Source organism: Microtus pennsylvanicus, chromosome 16 (assembly GCF_037038515.1).
Source record: "Microtus pennsylvanicus isolate mMicPen1 chromosome 16, mMicPen1.hap1, whole genome shotgun sequence".
Classification (NCBI taxonomy): Eukaryota; Metazoa; Chordata; class Mammalia; order Rodentia; family Cricetidae; genus Microtus; species Microtus pennsylvanicus.
In genome coordinates, this window is record NC_134594.1 from 40,003,188 (window position 1) to 40,027,710 (window position 24,523).

At 34.2% G+C, this 24,523-nt stretch overlaps 1 protein-coding gene across 1 annotated transcript in view; it reads right to left on the reverse strand.

Moving 5' to 3' along the window:
* Positions 1-447: 447 nt before the first annotated feature.
* Positions 448-24,523, reverse strand: part of Bche (butyrylcholinesterase) — a 53,244-nt gene continuing 29,168 nt past the window's right edge. The window contains exons 3-4 of the mRNA XM_075950593.1: positions 11,317-11,483; positions 448-4,596 (exon numbers count right to left, since the gene is read on the reverse strand). Coding sequence (XP_075806708.1) covers positions 4,472-4,596; positions 11,317-11,483 — 292 coding nt within the window. The 3' untranslated portion in view covers positions 448-4,471. The remainder of the gene's footprint in view (positions 4,597-11,316; positions 11,484-24,523) is intronic.

Below are 24,523 nucleotides of genomic sequence, written 5' to 3' on the forward strand. Positions count from 1 at the left end.
GGTTTTTTCACACAATTCTCTCAAAATTAGTTTATAAATAAAACATTCAATAACATCAAACTTTGCTATTGTTGCCACTTCTGGTTCTAGTGTGTGTGTGTGTGTGTGTGTGTGTGTGTGTATGTGTATATATATATATATATATATATATATATATATATATATATATATATGAGAGGAGCTGTGTATATTTATATTTTATAACTGTATGACTATATATTTCTTTTATAAGATATACTACATCATTTTGAATTAATTGTAGTGATCAATTAGGTGAACATGTGATCATCCTACTATTTTTCTCACTTTCTATTTTTTACCATATAAAGTCATTTAACAAATATCTTTGTTCTACTTCTATGATGGAAGAGGTTCTTTGTATAAATGAATATGTGTATATGTATGATGCATTTCACTTGCTATAATGAAATCACATGACCAAGGGAATTTATAGAAGGAAGCATTTATTGGGCTTATATTTCCAGAGGGATAACAATCCCCAGTGAGAAACATGGCAGCAAACAGCAGTTATGGTGCCTGTAACAGGAAACTTAAAGCTTACATCTTCAAACACAAGCATGATACAGAAAAGGTGAAGTAGAAGAATAATGGGGTTATATATCTCAAAGCCTATCCAGAGTGAAACATCTCCTCCAGCAAGGTTGTTCCTTTTAAATCTCCCAAACAACAGCACCAGCTTAGGATCATGAGTTCCAATATCTGAGCCTATGCCTGGGGGAGGGGTGTTCTCATTCAAATCGCTATATTATCTCACTTAGTGGACTATGCATCCCAAACATATCCCTCTCTCCATCCTTGCCTGAGAAAATTGACCCTGCTTTGTACGAAGAACTCAAAATTATCTGCCCTGAAGGAAATGCTAGGCAAGACTATACAGATGTTCCTTGGTGCCAACTAATTATTTTCTGTAGACCTTTAAGGAGACTAAAAAAGCTCCTAGAAGTGAGGTCTTTGAGGTCAATGACTCTACTAAAGAATTTACTGAACTTTCTAGTTCACAAAAGTAGAGGTCCAGGGAACATGTTTGGGAATAGCTCTTAACGATGTAGGATCATGGTAGAAGGAACATAAAACTGGATCAGGCTGAGATTATTGATATAAACCCACTGAATGATGATTCTAGGTTTATTATGGAAGCTTTCACAATTGAAAAGGGATAGCAGAGGTATATATGATTGGTAGGCCGATGTATTTATCAAATGATATTCTACTTAAAAGAAACTGAATGGCCTGCTATATTGACAAGGCTTATTATTGATTATGGGAATTTTCGGACACAGAATTTGGAATGCTAGAGAAGATTAACCTGGAAACATCTATTCCTTTACAGTGGCAGGGCAAAGAATACATGCCCTGCACTACAGAAAACGGTGAGTGGGAAGCATGGGAAATGCTGAGAGGGCTCCGACACATTTGTAGAGCCTTGTCATTGTTCTTTTCCTTAGGTCACATCTTAACATTGAAGATGCTGCTGCTCAATGCATTAATTAATTGTAATGGATTTAATTGGGCCACTGACTTGCATAGGTCAGGTGGCATCATTGAATTGTCAAAGGCAAGACAAGCATAGGTATTGGAATGGGCCACACATACAAAGCAATGGTGTGCAAAGGTCTGACCCATAGGGACTTTTGGTACTGTCTAGTGAAACATGGTATTTCTAGGAAGAAATTAAATAGAAGCCTATCTGTTTGTTTCATCTCTGTCTGTAAACAGGAAAACTCTAGAACAAATACAAGAAAGAATAAATTGGATTGTCGTAATAAGGAATCTCTACATGTCAATTTTCAGACTTGAGCCAGTTAGAAAACCTAGAACTTCGTGAATGAGAGAAGGCCAAGTCCCCGTGAGTTAGGATTGTGTTAGCTTACAGAAGAGTTTTACTATTAGCCTTCTGTCTTCTACTAGAGTAACTAAACATTGAGGAAAAATAAACAATCCGATTTGCATGGCCTATTGGATACTGATTTTCAACTGACATTACTTCCAGGAAACCCATAAAGATAAGCTGCTTACTAAATGTGGAGGAAAAGAAATGGGTAGTAGAGATATGTAGTTATAAATACTGGCCAAGATTCATTTGCCGAAATGATTGAAATTGGTATGTCTTATTATGTTAACAATATGTTAGCACGTATATACAGATATTTTTGATTTCTTCCCTCTATATCTTTTGCATGCACTGTAACATCAATCGAGATAATATCATTGGTTATGTGTTATACATCAATATTGTCATATTTAAGTTGAAAGACACTAAAAGATTAAAGATTCTTCAAGGGATTTTGCTAGCTATTCTAAAATATGTTTACAGCTTTTCATGAGACAGTTATAGATTGTTAGGTGTAATTATGACTTGATTATTGCTTTCATTTGGAAATTAAACTTTGCTTGAGGAAATCTAGCTATATGTCAGGCTGACAATGGATGAATTTGTAATGCCTAATTTTGGTGTCATCTTGACAGTTGCTGAAATTAACTTATTCCCATGTTTCAGGACAGACCTGAGAGTGATTTTTCTTGATCAGGTTATTTGAAACAGAGAGACCCATCCTAAATATGTTATGCACCTTATGGTGCCTGCTCAGATCAAAAGACATGGAAGAAGGAAATTTTGCATTTTACCTGCTTAGCCTAATTCTTGCAGGTAAATTTAATCTATTCTGTTAATGTGACATCCGTTCTCTAATATTAGAACCCACTTTTGGGGATTCCAAAGAAGACAAAAGCCCAGAAACTGTAGTATTTCTTGAGGCTTCCAGCACCTGAGTGGGAACGCTGAGACTTTTGGCCTTTTGTATTGAACAGTTTCTATATTCTAGGCCTTTCCAGTTAGAGACAGCCATTATTGAACTACTAATATATTTCTGCTAAACCACTCAAATAAATTTCTTTCTAATATATGTATTTATTCTATCTGTTCTGTTCCTTTAAATAACCCTAAGACACATTTGTATGCATTCTTATAACTGCTGATGAACTTTTCTTTATTCATCAGTGTGAAAGGAAAGTAAGTAATGGTTTACATTCAGGCTACATAGGCAAAGCCCTTTCCATCCTACAAATCTGCTTTTTAAACTGGTGTTGTTGAGTTCAGTGTTGACAGCCATGCTATGAAATTTCACTATTAATTTTGTTGTTTTCTTCAGCAATGTGCAGATTGTCTTATTTATTAGGCATTGGGTTGTGTCACAGCTAAAATTTTATCAATAATCATCCAAGGAATTTTCTGATTGATACGAACTTAATTACTTTACTTTTCAAATTATCCCATCATTATAACATTTAGCATATTATTTTTCAAAAATTAGATATTATAAGAAGGGAACTTTTTAAAAAGATGAGTCTTATTGCTTTAGTTCTCATAAATCAAGATTTGAACCTTAATCCACTAAAATCATTTTTCAGCATATAAATAATTGATCAAAATAAAGGTCTAAACTGCCTGGATTAGCCACATTTATTCTTTTATAATCTAAGACATGTTTATTTGTCATATTTTGAGAAATGAATCAAAAGATCACCTAAGTTAGGTGACAGCTATATGACTCTATAGTAACAGTTCCTCACTATTAACCAAGAGAGGACTAGACTGATGTCGAGTCTAGATTCACATACATTCAATTCATGAGTAATTTACCTCGAACATTTGTTTCATCTGTGAATCTGTTAAAGGCACAATATCCAAGAGTTCCTATAAACCGATTTCGGGGTCCGCCCCAAAGCACAGCATGGAGGAAAAGGGTTCTCTTTTAAACAATGTATTCTCTCGCTGTGGACTTCTTGTATGGGACCTGCTCCATATGCCAAGTCATTTTCAGGAACTGATGCCTGAAACGTGTTTCCTGATGCAGGACAGCAAGTTGGTTTAATTTTTCAATGGTACATGAAATTCCTTGAGTTGGTGCTCGTCATCTTTTATTTCACTATCACCTTTCTCAGATACTACGGTTCTTATTTTTCTATTCTCTCTTGCTCCTGTATATATTACTAGCAAATTTTTTTGTTATTTTACTATTCCATATTAACACTAAGTTTATAAATAAATTATAGGAAACACTAACATAAGCTATAATATCTAGTGTTTCAAAATCTGACTCAGTTTTTCAAGATACTTTTTTCTACGTGGTTCGGAAAACGGAGAAGTTAATAAAAAGAGTCTGCTCCTTGTAAGGCAAACCCATCAGGTTATCCAGGACAACAAGATCAGAGGAGCACGTGGTATTAATACACAAAGTTTTTATTCTATAAATTAATAAATCAACTTATGGTGACTCGGTTCTGAAAGGTTAGTAAAATACTAAGTGAAAGACGCGAGGAATCACTACTCTCCTCTGGCATTTGTTTCGCTGCAGTCTAATAGCATTCTCGGTGTGTGTGGAGAGAGCTGCTGGTATTTTTGCTCTCATCTACAGGAAAATGAACATTCTATAAAGGGTAAATCTATTAATTAGAGACCCATACAACTCTCTTTCTTGCTAGTGTAATCGTTAAATTGATTCTTCCAGTCCATCATGTAATTGCTCCAGCGATGGAATCCTGCTTTCCACTCTTGCTCTGTTTCATCAATATTTCCTGTAAAACACAGAATTCATTGCATTAATCTGAAGTTTAATCTTTGTTTACATTACCTGAAAAATAATTCTAATTATAGGTGACATTTTCTGCAAGTATACAGCATAGCAAGGTTTTATTTTTCATTATGTATTATGAACTTCTATTACTACGAGAAAAGCCTCTAATAAATTTTATGCAGTATATTAAATAATACAACTAAAATGTATATAAAATAAAAATAATGTGAAAGTATGAATTGTATCATGTCAAATTATTATATGTTCTTTCATTATTTTCCCAGAAGACATGTAGATATTACTTCTATTAATGAACTCTTTAAGCAGTAGAAATAACTTCAAAATTCAAAATCTAGTCACACATAGACACTGGGGTATTATCTTCAGTTAAAGTACTTTTATAAGTAATGTTTACTAATATATAACGAGAACTTCATAATTGTCATTCCATACAGACTTTTACATTCATTAAAATAAATTTTCATTCCATATGATGTTCAGTTATTTACAGTGTTGTCCACAAGAAAGCAGTTTAATATTTCCTTTGTAAAACACAAAGAAAACAAGAAAATATTGGCCTTCATGTAGTCCGTGAGTCGTATGTAGTTTTATCTGATGACTATGCCATTAATTAATCATTATTCCACATGTATACATTTATTTGTGATAAAGGGAAAAGAAACTTTAAAAATAAAATGGCTAAGAGGATAAACTGCAAACATTTAGAAAAGTAAAAAAGAAAGTAGAAAATTGCTATTAAAATTACGGTAAATGTTGATAAATATCATTAAATATTGAAGTAGACTTTTGGGAAAAAAAGAATTTATCTATGTATACTTTCTATTTGTTGTTAGAATTTTATCTTACAGAGAGAATCATATACAAAATATAATTTCTTGCTACAGTGGCACTAGTTTATGACTGGGACATTTTGATGTGAAAAGCATCTTAGCCTATCATGGAATGATGACTTTTTATGAAGAAGAGCCTTCCCTCGAATTTTGTGGAGAGAGAAATAGTAAGGATCCCCTCCACTGATGCCCTATAATAGAAGTCTATGTGGGAAGGTAAACTTGTTTCATTTGTCATATGAACCACGATGAAATGAAGAGTATTCATCCATTGTCTTCAGTTTGTCACTTTCAATAGTGTATGCAAAATAAAGAAACTCTGAGAAGCAAAAAAAATACACAGATATGTGACATAATTTAAAAATATGTTATGGATATGAATAACAACTATAGAAGTAATCAGTGTCTAACGTTCATTAATAATAAGATAAAATTTACCGATATACATAAAATTAATGGCTCTTGTTATTTTTTTCCACAAGAGATTATATTGAAATATGTAAAATATAATTATTTTTATCTATATTTTTAAATTATAGATCATATTAAGAAGAAAATCGATTGCAGAATTTTAGGCATTTCTTCAACTAAAAAATACCAGTCAGAGGCCAATTTAACATTAAATATTTTCATACTAAAGAAAAACATATTTGGAATACCTTTTAAAAAATAAAATAGATGAAATATATTAACATACAAATAAACTGAAAGTAACAAAGCTAGCATGTTCTGGAGAGGACCTGGCAAACAAAAACAGTGCAGCCTGATGAATGGAATGACGGTGTGGATGTGTTTCATAATGCGAAGCAGGAGAGCCTGGCATGCCGCGAAAGCTAATATATCCAGGAATCAACAACCCGGACCCGTCAGAGCTCCACTTGAAATTACTAAGCAGCTGTGCTTAAGACAGAATTGAAATTTCTTAGCACGGTGCAGAGGACACATCGTCCCAGGTCCCTGGTTATCCGGCTCCCCTCTCCAGGATGCCTTCCTATTAAGATTCAGTGCAGGTGTCTGCTCTTAATAGCTTTCCACGATCCTGGACCGTGCCTCTGCCAATTCACTGTGAGTGAGCATGCGTCATATTTATGAGGGGCTTCATGGATTGCACAGTCCCTTTCTAGGGCTAGGGAACAGAGCATGCTCTCTATACGCAGTTATATTAGTTGATGAAGATGAAAAGAAGGGAAATCATATTTCTATTCTGCATCTGGTTATACTACCCAAAATTGGACAAGATTTTGTTAAATGCAAGCCACACAAGCATAGCAATCTGCTTGAATCGACTAGTTATTTAGAGATTATTTTTCTCTTTCCAGTTTTTAATATCTTGTGGATAATTGATGATGTCAATCTTGTTTTGAATAAAAAGATTTTATAATATTTGTGTTAACCAATGTCTTGAAAGTTAAGTTTCTTTTGGGAAATTATTTTTAGTTTTTTAGTTATAATTAACCACACAATTTCACCATTCCTTTTGCTTCCTTCAGATGATCCCATATGCCCCTCCTTGCTACTTTTCAAATTCACGGCTTCTTTTTTCTTTAATGGTTCTATAAATGTATTTATATTTTGCTAGCTGCCGCCCTGCCACCCACCAAAGAAAACATCCTATTGCCTTTTTAGCAAGATTGTTAAGTGATATTCTGAAAAGTGTGTTACAACTATCCCTGGTGTATGAGCTAGCTTGTTGAAGCCCATTCCCTATGGTGGGATGCTATGGTCAGCCTTAACACAGTGGGGGAGGGGCTTGTCCCTGCTCCAACTTAATGAGCCAAACTTTGATGACCCTTTGGGAGGAGTAGATGGGGTTTGAGCTGGGGGAAAGGTGGGGACCAGTGCCGGAGGAGGGGTGTATGTGTGTGTGGGGGAACAGTGAATGGAATGTGAATGAAATTTTAAAAAAATAATCAAAATTTAAAAATAAAATAAAATAAAATAAAATGGGGTTGAGCATTGAGAAGCCTCCATGGTCTATGGCAGGAAGATCAAAGTTAATCATAAAGTTAATTTTTGCCTACTTACTTTTCAAAAGTAAGTAGACACATTTTGTCTAAGTAAAAATGTTAATTTTGATAATGAAACTATGGTAGCATTATTCTCCATGTTAGCTTTTATGATCTCATCTTCAATTATTAATCTTGCTAACTAATTGGAACTATCAGTAAATGATTCTGGAAGTAACCAAGTTATAGACTTTCTGAGCATTTTTGCATTTTTTTATTTTCATACATGTCTGTATGATGCTTTTCATACCACCTGTGTGGATATCCTGCTTGCTCTAGGGATCCTCTGTCTCTACCTTCAAAGACTAATTGTATTCACATGGATTTAGGGGATCAAAACACTAAGCAGCCAGTCTTCTCCACAGACCCCAAGAGCACTTAAATTTAGAGAGGGTCTTCTTTAGATTGGTCAAGAATAATCCTCCATGATTACTCAAATATCAGTCGAGAAATTGCTGTGTGTAATGTGTTTCCTTGTAAGATAAAATGAAGCTAAAATATTTTCTATTAACTTTCATCCTATATTTCTATCACTTATGACAATGAATGGATAATTTCTGTCTCCTTTTAAAAATAACTATGACTTCCTATATGATAATATTTTCAGAGAAATACAAACAGAAAAATATTTGATACAAACATGAGACATTTTGTTTCTTACAGGGCATGCAATAACAGTAGGCATGGACTGAAGTATAGCCCGGAAGTGAAGTGCTGGAAGCCATGTGTTTAAACGAGTCTTAAGAATCATTAAATTTGAGAACATTTATTGCTCTAATGTAAACTATAACTGAAGTGGCGCTTAGAAAGCGTATTGCTTTTTCATTTGAAGTGAAGTAAGCATTTCTTGTTTCAAGAAAGGCAGTCAGTAGTAATTCTTTGAAAGTTTCTTTTCTTTGTAGATCTACATTTGGGAAAAAATAACTTCAGTCCTTAAAATATTATATTTGAAACCTTAAAGATAAAACTTACAATGTTTGTTTGTTTTTGTTTATCAAGACAGGGTTTCTCTGTAACTTTGGGTTGTGTCCTGAAACTAGCTCTTGGAGACCAGGCTGGCCTTGAACTCATAGAGATTCACCTGCCTTGCCTCTGACCCACAAGTACTGGGATTAAAGGCGTGCATTACCACCTCTCAACAAAACATACAAATTTTAATACCTGAAAAATGTAAGGTATAGTTTGATTATATATTTTAGAAATCTTCCTAACATTAACTATTTATAAAACTCAGACTATTGTGACAATTTTAAATGAATACATTGTCCTCCAAATGATATAATTTATTTGCCTTTAACTTTAAAATATCTGTGCAGATACATATTAATTTTTCTCTGTTATGATTTATGTCATATATGACCCTGGCAGGTCCCACACGGGTGGGAGACAGACAGATAGGCCATGCAGAGAGAGCTTGGGTATGGAGAGTTTATTTAGTGGATATTGGGAGGATCTGGGAAGGTAGGGAGACATGGCAGTAAGAGATAGAAAAAGAGAGAAGAGACAGAAAGAGAGGGAAGAGGAGGGGGGACAAGGGAGGCAAAGGGTGCCTCTTCAGAAGAAGAACTGGGGGGAGAGAGAGAAATAGAGAGGGGGAGGGAAAGTGAAGACCAGTTTGTCTCAGGAAGAAAGGAGAAGATTGGAAGTGGGCAGGGCTTGTCTCTTAAAGGGACGGTGTACCCAGGGCAGGTCAGCATAATTATAAAATTTGCTGTCTCTGTCTCTCTCAGTGTCTTTGTTTCACTATGCATGTGTGGAGTGATGTGTGTGTGTGTGTGTGTGTGTGTGTGTGTGTGCGCGCGCGCGCACATGCGTGTGAGCACGCATGAGTATGGATGGATGCACAGTTGTGGATTATTATTTGGGTATTACTGAAGGTGGGTCATAGAAAAAAAGATATATTCTGGTGTGTGTTGGGGGTTAAAGTTAGTGCTAAGATTCCAAGCTCAGGTCTCTGTGCTTATTCAATGAGTTGTTTACCCAATGAGTCATCTCTTCAAACACCTAGAAAATATATTACATTTGAACTCATTTGGAGGAATATTCAGAATACACTAGAAATCTAACAAATAAGAAATTATATTTCAAGACACACTAAATTTAGTCCATAGAAAATTAATGTGTTCTGGAAACTTTTCTTTTTAAGGTTAAGAGATGCTCACTGCTTTCAGAAGCAGTAGGAGTCCTAAACTAAAATTTTCAAATAGATCTTTTTGCATCCTACTTTCAAAATTGCTGGTACTTTAGTCATGGAACATCAATAACTAAAGAATCAAATCACTTACATTTACTTACTCAGACGCTCATTAATAATTCTTCCCTGTAAAACCTCACCCTCTCCTTTAAGTTGATCTCTTCCAGAGACCAGAATCTGGGGTTTGTGGTATGTTCAGTGGTATCTGTTTGGGTTTCTTGGCAGATCATGTGAGTTACCTCATTGTTCCTCACACCCGGAGAACACAAGGACAGCACTGTTGCTCTGCCAAGAGACACAGAGACTCCGCTCTGGATATATATTATGTCATAGAACATTTAGTCTTACTCAGAGCACAGATAGATCATTAAGCCCTTTCAAACAGATAAAGTACACCATTACAAGTTTGATGATCAATGTCGATAATCAAAGGGCATATTAACCATCCTGACACTTCGCTGAGATGCTTATTTTTTTAAACTAACCCAAATTCTCTGAAAAAGGAATCAACAATATGCATTATTTTTTATTTCAAACACACACTTTGGCAATGAGTTTTCTATAAATGACCTGTCATGTGATGGCTCATTGAAATTTTATTTTAATAAAAATAAAACATTTAAATTATGAACAAATAGTACATGATTATTAAACTAACATTAGATAACAATTCCACACATTTTCAAGTTTGATCATGAATATGATACTTCTCACCAAAGAAAATATCTTTAGATGGTCAAATAAAATTTAATAATTAAAAAATAAAATTGACAATGTTGCCATCATTTTTCCTTAATAAGTTTTCTGTAGATGCACATGAAAAGTCTAAATTAAAATGAGTTGAAACAGAAAATTCTTGATAATATGAGATGGTTGCAAATTCAACAAAATATTAAACTTCGAATCATAAAGAATTAACATGCACTGTGGAATTAGGTTGGTACTCTACTAGCAATCTTTGATATTTAATAATAATAAAAGCAAAAAATATTAACTTCTGGAGACAACATTAATGAATTGTGCTTAAAATAATCCTAGTTAATAAAGTATCTTAGAGATATAAATGCTAAATATTTCCAAGATTAAAATTAGTAATTCTACCTAGATAACTAAGGCAACAATTATCTCACATTTAATTTTAACCACAGTTGAGAAGGAATACATATTTTTTTATGTATGTGTTCTTTTTTATGTGAGAAAACTCCATACTTTTTGAGAAAGGTTCTTTCACTGAACCTGGAGGTCACTGACTCTAATAGAATTCCCAAGGAGTCCTCTTCTCCTGTCCTCCCAGCACTGCATTTACAAATATGTACCATGACCACAAACTCAGATACTTTGTGGTGCTGGGAACAAAATGCACATCCTCCTGTTTGCACACCAATCACCTTACAGGTTATCTTGCCTTAATTTTTGTAAACATTTTTTCATACAGCATATTTGGATGAAAATTTATCACCTTCCTTCCCTCTCAGGTCCTTGCCTCTTCCCTGATCATCCAACCAGACAACTTTCTCTCTATTTAGAAAAATGCCACTTACACCCCATTTTATCATTCAAGCTAGATCAAGTAAAGACTTTTTCAACACTCAATATTCCATTTTCCCCTAATTTTGCACAACCCACCATCAATCTACTAAATAAGCGAATTAAAACAAAAAAACACATACCTGTCATTTCCAAGACTTTAGGAAAAAATTGTTTCCAAAATCGGCATTGTGGAGCACGGAGCTTAGAGTTTATTCTTGGTTTCTCTGTGTTCAAAGTTAGGTATTTTTGTTCGGTACTTGTGAAGACAGGCCACATTGTACTATCATTCTGGATCCCATTGGGATGTCTAGATATTTAAAGAGATGTTAGAGTTTTTATGAAATCATTCTTGAATAAGACATTTTTCTCTGAAATTGCCAATAAATGTCAAACAATAATTTTAGAAAACCTGTGGTCATACTTTGATGATGGCAAGTGTAAATGAACTGGGTTTTAAGATGCCAAGCATGAATGAGCTTCCTTTTTAGTTTCTTCAGTCACAATATTAATGAAAACTATAGGGACTGAAATTCAGGACATGCACTTATGTGCAACATAAAAACACATTTTAATATTTGTAAAATGTCTCTTTTTCCCAATGTAATATTTTTTATTGATTGTTTGGGAATTTCATACAATGAACCCAGATCACACTAACTTCCTGTTTTCACCACACTCATTACCCCAACCCTCCAAAAAGAAAAAAAATACCAAATGCCAATTTGTGTTGGTGAATTCTTGAGTCTCACTTAAACACACTCAGAAAAGGCAATACTACTTTTCTTCCACTATCTTTTCCTATTATAGACTTAAGCTTTTATAGTCATACTATTACCACCATCTTAAACTGCATCGCCTCTACTATGTTCTATGTATAATTTTTTATAATACTCTCTGGATTTGGCACTATGCAACTCTTTATGCAATGATCTTACTATCCTAGAAAAGTAGCATCCTTCATCTTAAAAGCCTCTTATTTCACTTTTGTTTTACTCTTTAAAATATCTCTATAAGAGCCAACAAGATGTGTCAACATATAAAGGCACCATCCCTCACGTCTGATAGCCTGAGTTTGATCTCTGAGGCCATCATGGTTCAAAGAGAGAACTGATTCCTGAAAGTTGTTGTTTGACTTAAACATGGATTACCTATGGAATACACACACACACACACACACATGCATTCATGAATACGTGTTCACATTGAAACATAAATAAATAGAAAAATTTGCAATAAATATTTCCATAACTCCAACTTGAGTTCAGAACAAAATTAAAGAACATGGCATAAGCAAATTTCTTAATATTTTCAATTTTTCTTTTAATAAACCATTGAGTAGGAATTAGAACTATTCTCTTCAGTATCCATCTGTGTATTTTTAAAAAAAATCATTAGTGAGTAAGAATATCTATGAAATCAAAGAACCAGTGATGGAAGCTCTTCTAATACTAGGTATAATACTGAGAATAGTAATCACATTTGAAAAAAGATCACACAAGGAGTGAGATTATGGATAAATAATGATGATGATTATGATAATAATAATAATAATAATAATAATAATAATAAGCCAGAAAGACATATGGGAAAGCCAGGGAGGGAATATAGTTATTGAAAAGTGAATATTGAGTCTGTTCTTTAGTCCAGTAATGATAAACAGTGTCCTCACAGTTAAGAGCCATGAAGCTAGCTTAGATATTAGCATTGTTACATTATATATGACAACCAAAGAAAACAGTGGGATTGCACTTGTGAAATTTCTTGCTCTTCGAGGGATTTGGGGCCACCTTTTGTGGTGGTAAGTAGAACAATGTAAGCCTATGTGGAACATACTTATATTTCTATAACAAAGAGAGGATTGAAGTGATAGAAGTAAGAAATCCATTCCTTTCTCTTAACTTTTTTCTTCATTCGAAATTACAGAAGAAAATTTTTTGTTGAACTTTCTAGAAACAGTATGAAAGACTTCATTGTTCATATATTTGTAGATGGTTAGTCAATAGAAATTTACAAGCAGAGTTAGGCAATACAAAACTTTGAGATTGAAAGGAAACTCTGAAATGTAGCATTCATCAAAATAGTTATCCAGAGGCAGATTGTACCAAGAACTTGTATTACATAAGCATGACCAAAGTGCATAGCATCCCAGGCACAGGCATACTCAAGCATGAATTTAGGAGCTTTAGTGAGAAATAGCTTCCCGATGGACTAGTTGATTTTGTGCAGAATTGGATGATGTAGGACGGATTATTAATAACCAGAGCTATTTAAGCTAAATCAGTATCATCCTAGTATAGAAACCTCCAGCTCGAGGATATTATTTGAAGGAGGTCAAGAGGAAAATGTGGCCTGATCACAGATGGTGCACAGCCTGGGAGAATCACGGAATCCTTTACTTTGCTCTAAAAGTTGTGGAAACCAAACAGGTCCAGCTGCTGGAGGCTGGCTGTTAAACGAGGGGAGCCACTGGCGCGAGGCAGAACTGCGATTTTGTGTTGTAAACCACACACTTTCCCTCCACGCCCTCTCTAATTAACTTAGAGCAACATGTTCACTGCACCCGCCTTCCCGGCTGATGCAATGGGTGGCTGAGACAGAAGTGGCTTTCTTTTGGGTTCAAAAGCAGGACACTAAAGGTACCATCAATGTGCACTTAACAAACCTTGTCCTTTGAAATGACTTATGATGCACCATGTTATGACTTGGGGGCAATAAATTTTCCTCTGCTCATGAATGCAGATATGGTTTTCAGAAAACATGATTGAAGCAGTTTGCAAGTGACAAACATTTTGGTCTGTAATGTAAGGAAATCTCCCACAAATTGAAACTTGAAAAGAGAAGCAATTCTCTTCCTGTCTGTATCAATTAAAACCTTGTGAAATGCAGTGTTTTTCCAGACACACAATTCTGAAACAGGATGTAATTCAGATCTCACATATAAAATACACTCCAACATCTTGAATTTTGCTATTTCTATAAAACATTTTCTGCCTTTGTCACAAAATAAAGACTTGAAAGTGATTATAACATAAAAAATTTCAAGAAACAGTAGGCTCTCCTTTATTTTCATTGCCAGATGTTTTTTTCGCTTTGAGATATACAAAATGTTCTGAAGCTCACTTATTATAATATCCATTTTATGTAGGTGTGAAATGTTAGGAGACATTATATCTAACCAACCAAAGATACTTTCTTTCTTCATGTCTATGATACAGAAACATACTCTGCCAGTTATAAATATCTGGGAAAATATTTATATATATATATATATATATATATATATATATATATATATATATATATATATATATATTCCTTATGAAATAGCTTTAAAAACATGTATTAACTTACTGTATCCTGTTAAGAAATAGTGGACATTTAGTTTCATATTGCAACTTTCTTGCAAAATAAAATCCTAATCTTTCTTATGTTAACAGATGAATTAAGATATATACATTTGAAGTAGGGAAATGACTCTCAGTAAAGTGCTTGTTGCACAAACACAATGCGCTGAATTTGGATCCTGAATGTCCACGTAAAAGCCCATTGTGGCAGCTCTTCTGCAGCTTCCAGTGCTGAGAGGAAGGAAACAGAAGCCTGGAACTTGTTGTCCAGAGAGTCTAGCTGAATCATCTAACTCCAGATTCAGTAAGAGATTTGTCTCAAAATAATGTGAAATGTGACTTATGAAGATACCTAAGTCGAGCTTGTGTGTGCGTGCACACACACACATGTGCACCCACAAACACTACATGTATAATTCACACACAAAACATTTAAACATTAACTAAGAACATATTAAAAATTATGTTAGGTAGCTAATTTTAAGGTGAGAATATTGGAATGTTCTTTAAGATCTACCAAAGTGCAATCATGGACCTCAGCCATGAAGAGCCATTTGAAATATTTAGTTAAATATTTAGTTAAAGACTTGGAAAAACAGAAATATCATTAACTGTGTATTAAATATTCAAGTATTTTGGGGTTCATATATCAAATACATGAATAAGTACAGCTCTATGATAAGAATGAGAGGGACTATTATAGAGTTTGAGTCCATTCAATCATTCAACCAAATCATCTATTCATTCTAATCATTTGGTATGTCAAATATTACCCTAATCATTGCAAGTTGAACAGGTAAAATAAGAATTACTGAATTTTTACTTATCTATTGTATAAAATCATATTGAGTGATATAACCCAGACACAGAAAGACAAATAGAATAAATAATATATATAATATAGGTGCTGGAGAGATGGCTCAGAGGTTAAGAGCACTGATTGCTCTTTCAGAGGTCCTGAGTTTAATTCCCAGCAACCACATGATTGATTACAGCCATCTATAATGAGATCTGGTGCGCTCTTCTGACATACATGGAAGGAATGTTGTATACATAATAAATAAATAAATCTAAAATATATATATAATATACTCACTCATAAATGGCTTTTATACATAAAGCAAAGAAAAAAATCACTTACAATTCACAACACCAGAACCTAGACAGCAAAAAGGACTGTAAGAGAGACATCCATTGATCTAATCTACATTGAAAGTAGAAAAAGACAAGATCTCCTGAGTAAATTGGGAGTATGGGGATCATGGGATACAGTAGAAGGAAGAGGAAGGGAACGGAGTAGAGAAAAATATATAGCTCAATAAAAAAATAAAAATGTTGAAACAGTGGGATAAATAAAATACAATGCATATGATATATGATTATAAACGGAGACTAGAAAGTAGGAAAAGGAGAATGCAGCTCAGTTTTGGAATAGCAGGAGGTAATATAAAAGAGTAAAGTATTTATTCTAACTTTAAACTGATATAGATAAATGAATCTGACATACTAATGAGGTATCATGTAACTCTTTGATACTTTTATTTACTGCAAACTTACTATGTATAACCATTTCTTCAAACACATCACTTCCATAGTTAAAATTCTTCTAGCTACCTAAAATACAGTCCATAAATTTTATTTGTAGTTACCTTACATTTTGGATTCTCACACTATGTCTGATACTTTATACCACAGGGTACATATCATCAAGTCCGTGAGATAATTTTGGTCAATAGAGTGGCTTTAAGTGGGCTAGCCATACTGATACTTGGAGATTTGGAGTTGACAGGATCTGTGAAAACCACCACTCACTCATTTAGGAAACTAAGATTTCTACTCATGTGACCGCCTGATTCTTTAGAAAGGGCTCGGCCACATGAACAGTGACACCATCAACGTGGTGTATAAAAGGAAAAGGACATAACAGTGCAATCACCAAGCTTAAGTAAAATTCCTAGGTTCTTAGTAGGCCCTTTCCAGATTTGCACAATTTATATGAGAATAATGCATCTTGAAAACAATTTGGCCCTTTGGCATGTCTGTACAGAATATGTTGACTGTCTGATTGATGAGAGAAGATGTAGCCTGAAAGTGGGCAGCATCACTAACTAGTTGGACCCTGGACAGAATGAGAATGGGCAAAACTAGTTGGGTACTAAGCATGCATATGTTTATTTCTTGCAACTTTTGACCTTGGATGTGTTGATACTACAACTTCGCCTTGAATTGGAGGTGGAATCAAACTCTTTATTCCCTGAGTGACTTTTTGTCAGAGTATTTTGTCACAGCAAGTGAAATTAAACTAACACATTTAGACATGGAATCAATATGCTTTCTCATTTATAGAAGGATGGATGAGATAAATATTTCATAGGTTTTATATATGCAAGGGAATGTTATTTTACATTAAAAAGGATATGCTATAAATAGTCAAAATTGGAGAGATGTGGAAGATATTATACTAAGTAAAATAATTTAGGCATAGGATTATAAGTGTGTCATAGTCTCTCTTGCTTAGAAATTCTAAAATATTGTAATATGAATATAGAGTTACCATCACTATGGGGTGGGATGACTTGTAGAGTGTCACTAGAGGAAGGTTAGAAAATAAGTATGTGGAAAAGCAAGTGCGAGCACCAAGCCGTGTTGTTCTACAGTGAGGCAAGGTGACCATTGCTCACATACTATATATGTTATCAGTGCCTACCAGAAAGGGATTCCAGGATACCACATACAGTGTAAGGCTAAGGAGAAACCATGCTGACTATCCCAACTGATTGTACTTGTGCACTGAATTATCACACTGCCCCTTTCATAGACAGCCAACTATTAATCATTAGCTTAAAATTTAAAAAGTTGAAATGAAAGTGGCAGTTATTTAATTATTTCTATACAATTCTTGAATTATTATATGCATAATTTAAATTTAAAAATTTCAAATTAAACAAGAAGTTACATGCTATGATCACATGTTCATGAGTCAATTCCACATTAAATTTGACATCCAAATGTAGGTGTATGTATGCAGTTAAATTTTAATGATTAATCTTTATTTACTGACAGAACCTTTACATTCCAAATGATTCACACTGTATTTAAAATGGTGTTTTCCTAGAAGCATCAAAACTGTGAGTCAATGTGTTAGTGGGAACACAGACACTATTTAGAAAGGCACAGTTAGCAGTTTGCATAGTATCTGTTTTCCTCAGGTCGTTACTGAAACTGTTCCACCCTTCCATCCTCAGGGAATCCTTCCCTAATCGCTGAAGCAGACACCTTGATCACTGCAATATTGTCTTGTTCTATGCTCGCCCTCCCTCCCTCCCTTTGCTTTCACTCCTTCAGGGTCTCTAACTTTATACCTTTCTACCACCTTCCCTGTCTCCCCCTCTTTCTCCATAAAGTCTAAAACCCATGCAAGTCAACATTTGATTGTCTTCTTTCTGTAATGAAGCCAAGCCTGAATCATTCAAAGGAAGTAAGGCCGGGTTATTTTCAAATATAAAGCACCACAACAGTTATTTTTAATTAACTTCGTTTTAACAGAATTATAAAATGATCTGTGAATGATCTCATATGAAAACTGTACATTGGAGATAATTTCTCCACCTTTAGCAGAAATTGAATTAATGAAAAATTCTGCTTCAAAAAGCTGTGACTTCAGAAAGTTTTAAAACTATTCCGTGTTTCCTCATTATTTTCCCATGATAATTTCATATTTAAATCAAAATCATCAATAGCAGAATATAAAGTATCTCTAAACTCTCACCTTTACAAAGTGAAGTGATATAGTGAATTTAGTGCCACCAGGAATAATTAAAGTCTAATTGGGCAAGGAGAGCATGAGAAAGGAAGGCAGTCATCTTTCCACTAGCAGAGTTGCCCGCTAATGAAAATGTTCACACGTTGTTTCCGTTATTTTGACATATTTATATAATGAACAGGCAAAACGATTTTCACGTAGTAAACAAACTCATGCTCTGTCTTTACACACATGGTAAAAATAAACACATTACATAATCCATTAAAGGAAGAGAGACTCCAGCCATGTTAGTTTTCTAGAGCTGTACCTAAGTAAAACAGCTGAAGGAGGAAAGACATATTCAAATTCATGATTTTGGAGCTTCCCCTTATGACCAATTGCCTCCATTGCTTTGAGACTGGGCAGTGGTATAACATCATGGTGTTGGAATCAGGCAGAGTACATGACAATGCATGCCTTGAATCAAAAAGAGTCTGGACCAATAGCAAAGTGTGGTCGGCCAGGGCACATTAATTGGACTACTTCTCCAGCATGTCTCCTTATTAGTTCTGCATTTTATTCATTGTCCACAATCCAGGTATTTGTCAAGTCATGAATGACATGAATGATCTACAGGTGAAGTAAGAACCCTCCTGATCTAATCCCAGTCTGAATGCCCATCACTGGGCAAAACAGGAAGTTTATGGGACCTTTCTTGTCTAAACCACAACAGTAGTGAAACAGAAAAGAATAAACCACAGACAAGAAGGAATAAAAATAGGATTTCCTCCAAGATCATCTCTTGTGCCTCATTTTGCATAAACAAAACTACTTAGACTAAATTTGCTCATGAAGTGCACATTAAATTCTTTCTAAGGGGATTTTCTATTACTGTGATATTTTTATACATTTGACCAAATTTTAATATTGATCTCATATAATTAATTGTTCTAAAAATCTTTTAGTTTAAAATATGTCGAAAATGACTTTTTTCAATTTAATGAATTAGTACATTTATTATTATTACATGCCCAACTAAAAAAAATTTAATGCCACTGAATCTTTCAGCACAACTTACAAAATAAAGCCATGTGACTAAATTGCCCATAGTTGAAGAATGATTTCTATATTTTCATCTGTATCAAAGTCCTAGGCTTAAAAAATTCATATAATTCACTTAACGACATTTTGCAAACTTAATTTCAAAGCATCTAGAATTATTAAAATATGTTTTTCTTTTCATATATACACATGTACACCAAGAACTGGTTTGTTCACATTGCACAGCAACCAAGTGTCATATGTTTGAGGCCTGGAAAGTCCTAGATGAAGGCAGTGGCAGATCTGCTGCCCTTCAGGGGCCCACGACCTGGTTTGCATTCATTTTCCTTCTGTTTCTCCCATGGCAAATAAGGAAAGGGGCTAATTTTTCTCTTGCACAAGGAAATCAAGTCCATTCCTGAGAGTTTTGCCTACATGGGCTAGAACTACTCTATGGGCACTTACATTCTGACACATGAGTTCAGGAGGGGAAGAAAGCCTTCATCATATATAAAAAATATAATTACACATTGTATTAAACATTTATGGATGTGTTTATTTTAAACTCAAGTACTAGACACATAAAAAGATAAAATATTGTGCAAATTTTAATTAACATAATATTAGATTAATGAAGTACAATGTTACAATGGCAAATTAAATAAATAAGAATTATGTTGTGAGTTTCAGAACCAACCACATCGTACTTATTTGTATGTGCTTAGTGTCTAGCACCTGCCTAGGAAGAAATTCAGTCTACCAAAGTCTTTGTGCCATGAGAACCGAGTGAATTATCAGCAGAACCTTTACTATATCTTAAATACATTCGACAGTATTCATGAAACATAAGATACTTGTAGAAAATGGAAATGAAACATCCCTTTATTCTCAGTGTTTGAGCAATGTGTTAGAAATATTACTATTCTAAAAATAATTAAACATAATGAGTCCTCAAATAATGTATTGATATCTGCATTATTTATGTGACATAATACGTTGTTTCTTATGTTATATGCGTTTCAATCTTGTTCATGTTTTTAAACAAATCTGAATGTCATTTATTTAATTTGCTCATTTATATCTTGCTATGTGTATGATATCCACATGCCAGAGTGTGTGGCTATCAGAGGGCAGTTAGAAGACTCATGTATCTTCTTCTACCGCTTTGGTTCAGGAACTGAACTCATTCTCATGGATTTGTCTTTGGGTGCTTTCCTAGTCTCAGCCATGTAACTAGTTCTTAACCTTGTTTTTTAAATGAAAACTTAATTCAGTTTTTCTAATGCCCACTTAAGTCCACCATCTTGACTCATTATATTGTATAGAGCAGGATTAATGACTGGAAATATTTCCTTCTTGATGTAATAATAGCAAAATTATTAGTTAATAAAACAATAACTAGATTACACAATAATTCACGAGTTCATGGGAATTTTGGCTGGTGAAAAACTGGCACAATAGATTATAGTTCACAGAAATATTAAAGCCTAGCTCAGTTACTGGCAACATAGATTATAATTAATAGAAATATCAAAACTTAGCTCATTTTAATCGTGTTTGCCTTCACATATCCTAGTATGTTTACTAAAAATTGTGGGAAGGAGAGAGATAATTATTGAAAAACAATTACCTAAATTAATTAATCTATTGATTCTTTTTTTTAAATCTTTTTTTTATTGAGAAAATGAGAAAAAAAAACAAGTTTCCACCTCCTCCCAGCCTCCCATTTCCCTCCCCCTCCTCCCACCCTTCTCCCCCTCCCCCCACTCCTTTCCCCCTCCCTCTCCAGTCCAAAGAGCAGTCAGGGTTCCCTGCCCTGTGGTTTCTTAGTTAAACATTATGGGATGTTCTTCTACTCAACAATCTTATTTCTCAAGAAAAAAAAAAGAATTGTAACTTAAAACCTTAATGACTTGCAATACAGAAATTCACTAATGATTATGTTTGGAGTCTAAATATATTGAGTAGAGCTCACATTTATATTTTTTTATAAAATTTTGCTGTGGGTCCTGTTAGATGGTTAAGCAGTTAAAGCTACTCACTTTAAGCCCCAAACCTTAGTTTGATCTTCAGAACTCACATGGTAGAAAGAGAGGACCTGCTTCCCAAAATGTTCCCTGAATTCCTCAAGTATAGTGTAAAACAGATATGCACGAACACACACACATAAGTAAAACAGTAAGTAAATGTGAGGAGACTTTTCTTAAATTACTCTTTTATTATTCCTAAAAAATATGGTAGTTTCAAAGAGGACTTAGAGAACTGACTTTTAAAAGCAAGAGAAATGAATAGAGGTTTAACAAGTGGGGAAGGAAGAAAAGGAAGATCCGGAAAAGTATGAATAGAAAAAATAACCTCTACAATCCAATTGAATTATCTGACCAAATCATAAAGCTCATCAACAACGCCAAACTTTCTAAGAAAGGGAAATGAGAAGAATTCTTTCCATGGAGTTTAGTGAAAGAGAACAGGTTTCCTTAAGTTAAATGTGTACTAGAAAGAATGTATCCTTGCCGGCATAGTTTACCTGCACACTGCCTTTGAGGCTGAAGGTTAGTAATAGCCACAGTCACTGAAGGCACGCACAATATTAAATGAAGTTGTATGGCTGGCCATAAGCAAACAGTTAAGTATTCATCTTCCAGGAGAACAAAGTTGATTGGTCTCTGCTTGGAAGCACCTAACCTAACGATAGTCATGTGGTTCTTATTTTTTTTTTGAGCCGACTAGTAAAGCTTTACCTGGATTATTAATTAGTGTTGTTTAAATCAATCTTATTTTAGAAAAGACATTCTTTTTTTACAAGTAAAACACATTTCTCTTTTTAGTTCAAGATAAAATCTACCCCAAACTCTGATCTTTCCCAAATTCTATTTTTGTCTTAACTACATAACTGAGGATTATATGCCCATTTTAAAGTACATTTTTCTGTATTTCATGAAAATATATAAACCTTAATTTGCATTGAAAGACATCCATATACATAATTTACTGTCTGGGATATTCAGCTAACGTAGGTGAATAGCACCCTGAAAACAAATTGATTTCTAAGGCTTCCTGGTACTCATTTAGATTGAGATTATCATCAACATTGTGAGTCACTCATCACGTGAAAGGGCAAAGGTCTGCCAGACCCAGCTATCTGAGATCTTCACTGTATAGTTGGCATGATGGTTGTAAATAGCTTACGGTCTGGAAATGACTATTTTTGTTCTTTCCTCCACATTGTTTGGACAGAAGGGTTTGTTTCATTAGCTGGAAAGTTAAAAAGTAGTGTCAGGCAGTTAGCCCCCCCCCCCAAATTCTCCAGAAAAATCAGTTGCATTGACAGATAGATCAATTGGAAAATAAGCAATATCCATATTTTCTTTCTTTTCTCCTTCCATCTTTACCTACCTCTCCCTTCATCCTTCCTTTTCCTAGCTTCTTCATTCCTTCCCATTTCTCTCCTGCATTGCTTTTCTAAATCACTATTTCTTTCCTTTTCATTAACTTGGCAGATTAATAACTAACCAGATTAATAAGCTATTTTCTAAATTAAAGATGCATGACTTTAGTGTCCACTGAAGTTTCCCAGGGACAACAAAGCAAATGTCACCATTTGGATGCAACCATGTGCTCCAAAGGTACTCGGGCCCAGTGACCTGCAGTGTTCTAATGGCCCTTCACTTAAGAGCAGCAGAGCACCAAGGAAATAATAGATGACTATTTGTATTAAATTTAGATAAAAAAGCAACTGCCAAACTGCAAATTTTAAACTGGCTTCTCTTCGTAGTGTGCTGATATCTTTCAGATTTGTTCTCCATATCTATTTGTTCTAGTTTGTGCCATAAAAGCAACAGCAATTAGAGGAACTAGCTAAGGAAATGCCAAGAAAACATCCTGGAAACTTCATTCTAGAATTGGAAGATCTTCATTCTAAAGGGATGCTGGAACATTCAAAAGTATTTTTGGGAAACTGAATGCTCTTAAGAGCAAATTATGTTTTAAATGACAATTTGGGCATATTATTTATTTGAAAATCAAAAACTTTCTCTTGTTGTTTTGTTTTTTCTTTACCTTTCCTTCCTTCCTTTCCTTCCTGCCTTCTCTCCTTCATTCATTCCTTTCTTCCTTTTCTCTGGGTGCATTTGCGCATGTATTTGTGGTACGTGTCTTTTAATAAGTGGATGGTCATTATATTTGTTTAATAACTCTTTAGACTGAAAACAGGGCAAAAGCTGCACAGTATTTTGCTTGCACCTGTATCCAGGAACAGTTAACGCTCTATAAAAGCCGCTTCACATAAATTTTATTGACCCTAATACTTACTTATGTAAGTAAATAAGCCATGCAATTTATTGTCTCGAATAGAACCTCAAAGTCACTGGATTATCCTAAATAACATCACAAACAAGCAGGGAGTGTTAGTAGATAAGGGTGTTTGCAATTAAGCCAAAAATCCTGAGTTCCATCACAAAGAATGATGCAGTGAGAAGAGAATACCTCCGCTGGCAAGTTGTCCTCTGAGCTCCACATATTCACAGTGGCATGTGCTTGAAAATATGCATGCATGCACACACATGGAATAAGTACATATAAAGATAAAAACACTACAAATTAGTTACACATTATAAAAGCCTAACATTTTAATCTATTCATACCAAGGAAAATACTAATTATTTTTCATTCAAACAACTGATGCTTTTGAGGAATAAGATGTGCTTTGAGGATATGTGAGATCTACATCAAAAGTGTGTAAGTAAATCTTTTAAACACATTAGATGTTTCTTTGAGTGAAGATGACTAAATATACTACCAAGTGTTTTATTCGCCCTACAATATCATCATAAATGGGTTTTATCTTCAGTTATTTCACTGTTCATAATGAGATATATATCAGTTTACAGAATAGTGTAACCATAGGTAAATATGCTCATTGTATATTTATACCCTACTAGAATATTATGCATTATAGATTTATAGTTGTTACAGAATTTTTTCAAACAGCAAGTGTATTTTTTAAAAATAATTAGCTCAAACTAATTATTTTTCCCTTACCAGCTGTCCTCCTTGAGCCTGAAAAATATGTCCAATTTGTCATTGAGGACATAACTGTAATAGATCCACATCTCCAATCCTTATACAAGCAGCACAATCAAATATCTTTTAGAAAAAGTTACTCAGCCATAGGCAGCAATCATATGTCTAATAAGAAGACACTGAAAAGTGTTCACCTTT